Here is a 6,715-nt window from a genome sequence, read left to right as displayed (position 1 = left end):
CAGGCCTAAGAAAGCTGTTGACAACACTGATCAATAACCCACTCTCTCTTGGTCAGTGTTACTTAAAGGAGTACTTCACCCAAAAATGAAAATTCGATGATCATCTACTCACTGTCATGCCAGTTGATGTTGAAACACAGTACAGTACAACTGAAGTCAATGGGGACTGGCTTTCTCTCCAGTTGTGCTGGCAACCTCCCTGTGTGTTATACGGTCCAAAAATCCACCAGTGTTTCAAGTGGCATGAAGATAGAAGATGACAGAATTTTCATTTTTGGGTGAACTGTCCCTTTAATTATCCAGGATATGCACAGGATCAAATGCGAAGACAAGCGAGTGCTTTGTGAAATGACAAACTGCTTGGTGCTTTTGTTTTGCCCTCTTCTCCCCCACCCCTTCTTGCTTTTTGCTTGTTCTTTGACTTTGCCAACTCCACCTCTCTCTCTCTCTCTCTCTCTCTCTCCGCCATGCTCTCTCTCACTCTCTCTCTTCCTCTCTCTCTCTCTCCTGTGCTCTCTCTCCCCCATGCTCTCTCTCACTCTCTCTCTTCCTCTCTCTCTCTCTCCTGTGCTCTCTCTCCCCCATGCTCTCTCTCACTCTCTCTCTCTCCCCCCTCACTCCCTCTCTCTCCCTCTCTCTCTCGCCACACTCACTCTCTCACTATACTTTGCTTATGTTCTCTCTTTGCTCCCACTATGGCCTGAACCCCTATCTATCACTGGCTGGGCTTCTCTGAAGTTCCTCCTGGCGACTGCAGCTTTGTTCCTCCCTCCTCCTCGCCTTTCTGGTCAGGTACAAGTACAGCTTCTCTACTACTCTTCTCTCTCTCTCTCTCTCTCTCTCTCTCTCTCTCTCTCTCTCTCTCTCTCTCTCTCTCTCTCTCTCTCTCTCTCTCTCTCTCTCTCTCTCTCTCTCTCTCTCTCTCTCTCTCTTTGTATTTACTTTCTCAAATAAGATGGCTTCGTTTGTGTGTGTGTGTGCAGTGTTTGTATTATTTGTATGCATGTGTGTATGAGCATGTACCCAGTATTCTACCCAGCATGCCTACCCAGCTGTATCATCTGTATTTTCCCAGATAAGGTAAACAAACCGGCTGTATGCACACCTGTGCTGGCATGTGATGTGAGCCCTGACCTGCGTACATTTGTAGGAATAACCTTGTATGAGCAGATAAGTGTCCATACAAGGCAGGACCCGCGCTGAACATACAGCTTTAATTAGATCAACATGTCAGAACGATAACCCATGACATCCATTCCCATGTTTGCTGTAGCCTAGACCTGTTTGGCACCGCTGGCCGGCCATATGCATTTCTCCCACTGACATAATAGTCAACGATTTCTCCACCCTCACCAGTGATAGCGCTGTGTTCCCTCGGCTCTGTCTCTTTGTTTGTGTTGTCAATGCTCAGTGTGACCCAAGGCCATGGTTCAAGGCTCTGTGCCGCCGTATCATCTTTACAGAATAGCCATTTTACTTTGGAATAACTTGTATCACAACCAGTGGTGGGTAGAGTATAGTGAAAATCTATACTCAAGTACAATTACTCCAATAAAGATTTACTCCAGTCAAAGTTAAAACAATAATTTATGAACTAAAACTAATAACTAGACAACATAAACTACACAAAAAAAAGGTGCATCGGTGAGGCGGGAGAGAGACTGAATGGACTAAGCAGAATCATTGAGATAGTAAGAGTTGCGTCATCTCCATTCACTCCAATGAATGGACCAGTTTTTTATTATTATTATTTTTTACGTGGCAATAGTTCCCGGAAGTAAGGTTCTGGATTTGGCAGCGCTGTAGAGTTGCAGCAGAATGGACCATTTGTGATGTACTTTGAAAGAGTAAGACATTTAAATAATCAAATTGTATATTATCAGCATTATTATAGCATTATTTTATGCATTCAGAAGGCCCGCCACATACTTCCTGGAACTATCCTTGAAGGTCCACTATAGGTCGATGCTAGAATGGAGCCCATAGAATGAGTGTATGGAATCACACGAGTCACGTGACGATCAAGCATTTTGGACTTCCATTGATGTGACTCTCTCTTCAATGTCTCTGATCTGAAGGTCTTCTTAAACCCAATCTCAATCAGCCTTAACGACGACCCCACCCACCACGTTCCTGCAAGTCACAGAAACAGGACTACTTACCCCTAATAACAACTAACTGTGAGAACTTCATTCTGCACCATCTTAACCCTTGTCCAAACTAAAAATCAAACAAACCTAAAATCAAAACCTCAAATAATAAATGCTAGAAAATAACGTGTATAAACAGAGTTGGGGAATGTTTGGTCTCCATGTCATCCCTGGTAATCAGACAACATCCCTCTGTCTGTCAGTCTTCTCTCCCAGGGTGGTGGGCCTGGCAGTGGTACGCTATGACTTCTGCTCCAGAGACACCCGGGAGCTGTCTCTGCTGGAGGGAGACACGGTCCAGATCTACACCAAGCTGGCTAATGGATGGTGGAGAGGAGAGGTCAATGACAGGGTCAGTCTGTCCTGGCATCACCATGACCACATCCTGTATGCTTATTGCACATGGCGATTTAAGTTCTTCTGATTCTAATTATTTGCATGAAACATCCTCCTTAGCTGTAGAGTAGATTGCAAGTTTACATTTGTGTTTGTTTGTTTGTGTCAGCTGAGTCTGGATGACGTACAGCGATAGTCACTGTAGAACAGGGGTGGGCAATTATTTTTCATGGGGGGCCACATGAGAAACCCAGATTGTTGCCGGGGGCCGAACAAATATTGTCATGCCGTAACCCATGGATGGGTAACTTTGATGATAGAGAGGGCCACAAAAAATGCCCTCGCTACCAGGTTTTGCTGAGGGCCGAACGGCGCCAGCGCGAAAAATTTGGTGCATTTGAAGCCAGGTTTAGAGGAATAACTCATTTTAAATTAACAGTTGTGATGTCATTATTCAGTCTTAACCACCAATATTTGATCCTTTTCTCACTCACTCTCCTATGTCACCACCTGCTCTCAGGGCTTGAAATTAACTTTTTTGACCACCTGCCAATAAGGGCCGTATTTTGCCCATGTGTGCTGTAGAAGTTCCCCTTCACACATCATACAGCTATACAGCATTAGTATTGAGCAGACCGTTCTTTTTTTAATACTGTTACAATACAATCAAGTTACTGTATTGTAACACAATATTATAATGGCTCTTAAACTACCAAAGCATTTCTTGTTATGCCTGAGAGCTAAAAGAAAGAATGACTGGGGGGGGAGAAATCCTCTTGGGCGCAGAGCCAGACTGCAGCATTAGTTCAACAAGCATGCAGTAAAAAGGGGGAGGTCAACTATGGCAGGCAGTACCTGCGTTAATGTCATACCTTTATACATTGTTTAACTATAGACCTGAATTGTCCACGGTGAGTGAACAGAACATTAGGACCAACTCCCGTAGTCATTTTCTTTGCTATCAGAATGCTTAAAAATCCTTCTTTAATTTATATTTCACTCATCAGCATCTCCCCGTCATGATTAATGTGGATGTAAAGGCAATTATATAATAGAGCATTTTGGGGGGCAATGCTGATGGGCAGTAGGGTCCAAGGAGGTGCCTCTTGCAATACAATACATAGCAATTCTCATCTGTCGTGTCCTGTAGTTACACAAGACAGGACACAAAATGATCTGATCACACAATAAGCCATTTTTTTCCTTCTGGTATCACCTAATACTGTCTAATAATTTGCACATTACGCACAGCTGACTAAATTGCATTCTGCTCTGCTGGTTCTCAGGTGGGCTGGTTCCCCTCGACCTATGTGGAAGAGGAGGACTGAGCTCGATGGATGAACCTCCGCATTCAAAGCGGACCGTCTCCTCCAGTGAGCACCGTGTCACTCTGCCACTCTCTGTGCCCTGCAAGTCACACCACTTTGATCAAACCCAGAGACTCGCGGTCAGGAGGAACTTAAGCGGCGGTGCCCTCAACCCCTCCGATGCCCTCTGACAGACTCTCATACAGAGCAGATGTCAAATCACAGATTCCAGGAGCGTCACTCCATTTTCTTACCTCTCTGCGGCCCTGCCTGCCCCTGCAGCCCAATTGGGAGTGCATGAGCTGTACCCCCCCTTCCGCCTGGATCTCTGCTTCACCAACCCCCCCCCCCCCCCCTCCACACACACACACACACACACACATCTCAGCCAGGCCCGGCCCGACTGGTACATGAATATTTCAAGAGCATCTATTCTGTTTGCCCAGCCATCCCCAGTGCCAAGGGGTGACTGGAGAAGTTTGGTTGCAAAGTGGTCTCTCTGCCCCACTTCTCCCTGACCTGAACACTGACTGACCTTAAACCAAACGAGCCCTGCTCACCTTGTCTCATTATTGATGACTCCATTGGCTGGCGTGAGAGTTGCCTGCCCGCCTACATGTTGAGAGACCCAACTGGAACACAGATCCTGCTGGCGGGGCACATCTCAGGTACATCACGAAATGGATATCCAGGAGCTACGCCTGTTGGAACACTATACATCATGTTATAGTATGTCTGTCAGTGGCGGTTCACCGGCTTTTGTGTTGACTTTCTGACTAATAGACTCTTTTGATATTTGCCATTTCAAAACAACATCCTGATATCCAGTACTGAAGCGTGTTCTGACTTTGTTCTGACCCGTTGAGGCGAGGCTGAACAGTTTGTGGCACCACGGTGCGAAGGATTGATGTGGCGTCCATCTTTGATGTGTTTGCAGTGTTAATGAATATGAATGAACTCTCTTTGGTGAATCATCAAAAGAAGGAGGGAGGAGAACACACACTTGGATAATGCTTCCAGGTGTTTTTCTCTTTAATGGCACTGAAGAAAAAGTTACTCAGTTTGGCTTCAGACGTGTAGTCATAAAAGAGAAAATAAACAAAGGTAATCATCCAGATAAATAAAAGTGTGTGTGCGTGTGTGTGTGTGTGTGTGTGTGTGTGTGCGTGTGCGTGTGTGCGTGTGCGTGTGCGTGTGCGTGTGCGTGTGAGTGCAAATGGGAGTGGTTAATTGGGGTTTATTCTTCCACTGTGTGCTCCCTCATTTTTTGATAATTCACTGTGGAATCCAGAGGGCCCTTTTACATTCCGTGGATTTTGTATTTACCTCAACTCTTTTTGGTTCCAGAAGGACTGATTCAAGGGTGATGTAACAGCTGTTCACTGTAGTGCAAGGTAGCACATGGGTGTTAAGCGATGCCATTTCCCCTTCAAATGTGAACACCCCACTGACCATGTGTGTGACATCGATGTTTAAAAGAATACTCTTTTTTTGAAATCTCTTTTTGTATTTTCATATTCTACTTTTTTCTCACCACAGGCTGTTGTCATATTGCAGGAATATATAGGCTTTGCAGCTGCACAATTCGCGACCATGTCTGACACCATCATGGAGGTGCAATGGAGAATTGGCTGTGCATAAATTAATGGCTACATACAACAACCAGACTATAAATAGGGACACCTGACAAAGGTTATTGTGGTATGAATATATCTATATAGGTCATGTAGTTAAGGTAGGAATATTGATTTCTAAATTTGGATTACTGCGACACAGGGCACATCTTGTCTTTAGCCCTTGCCCCTCTGGTTCTGGTAGTCTTCTTCTCCAGCGATTCCCAACCTTTTCTGACTCATGGCTCACTTGAAAATCTCAAACATTTTCATGTTTCACATCCGACCATAAACAGTACGGAGGCCAAATAATGTGTTCTCAGAACACTTTTTTATTTTAACCATAAAAGGAGCTGTCCATCAGCACCACACAGAAATTAGAAACTAAAAATTAGGGTCTGTCTACAATAGAGTAACAAATACTTGATTGAAAATGAAATAGCTATCATTCAACAAAGGATAAATGCATTCTCATACATAATAATAATAATCCACACTTTTTTATGCATAAAAAAATAGCGGATAAAAATAAATCTATGTTGTTGTTTTTTCTATCCAAGTGAAATGTTATATGGTCTCTCCTAATTCTAAATCTAGCTGAATCGCTTCGTTTGACCAAGTAAACCTATTTTTATAAGAATTTTACAAAATGTCTATGGAAAATAAAATGTCAGATGAAATCCCTTGGTTCTTATGCTTAACCCGGAAGTGGGTGTGACTTTGACTATGGTGTTTTTTATGCTCTATCTCTGGGGCGTGGCTCCAGGATCTGCTCTACTTCCTTGTTGTGATGACCCTCCCACTCTTCTGTGTGACTTGCAGTTCTATCTATCCACCTTATTTTTGAATGCCCCACTGTAAAAAAGAAGCGTGGGTACAAGGTCCGGTTTAACGTGACTCATTGTTGCCGCTTGCCATTTCCTTTGTTATACTCTGGCTGCAGACCCGAATTATAAACCGGAAGCTGGAGTCCGTTATAAAAGTTCTAAATATAGTCACGTTATAAACAACTAACCAACGCTGGAGGTCCGTATGGAAACTCGAAATGTGTGTTGCTCGAAATGGTTAAAAGTTAAATCAATTTGGTGGCGTTTTACTGCCATGTAACATAGCTAGCTAGCCGCTAACATTAGCCAGTTAGTAGCCGACTACCCACAATGCATTACGTATCCCAGCACCCGAACGACACGGCTGTAGAGCAGAATGGCTCTGCTGTAAAAGGGTAAAATCCTCATAGACGTTTTTTTTGTCAGGGGCTGGGGGGTTATCTAAATTGGTTACACCGGAAATAGAACCCATACTTAACGTA

At 44.0% G+C, this 6,715-nt stretch overlaps 1 protein-coding gene across 2 annotated transcripts in view; it reads left to right on the top strand.

Annotated features, from left to right (window-relative positions):
* LOC310796958 (guanine nucleotide exchange factor VAV3-like) overlaps window positions 1-6,056 on the top strand; it is a 68,309-nt gene extending 62,253 nt beyond the window's left edge. For both annotated transcript variants that reach the window (XM_083659216.1, XM_083659215.1), the window contains exons 26-27: window positions 2,354-2,502; window positions 3,773-6,056. In XM_083659216.1, coding sequence (XP_083515342.1) covers window positions 2,354-2,502; window positions 3,773-3,814 — 191 coding nt within the window. In that variant the 3' untranslated portion in view covers window positions 3,815-6,056. The remainder of the gene's footprint in view (window positions 1-2,353; window positions 2,503-3,772) is intronic.
* The last annotated feature ends 659 nt before the right edge of the window (window positions 6,057-6,715 follow it).

This window comes from Poromitra crassiceps (genome assembly GCF_964638095.1).
Source record: "Poromitra crassiceps genome assembly, chromosome: 23".
In the NCBI taxonomy this organism is placed as follows: Eukaryota; Metazoa; Chordata; class Actinopteri; order Beryciformes; family Melamphaidae; genus Poromitra; species Poromitra crassiceps.
Note: the sequence above shows the minus strand (reverse complement) of the source record. Positions and strands in the feature narration are given on the sequence as shown.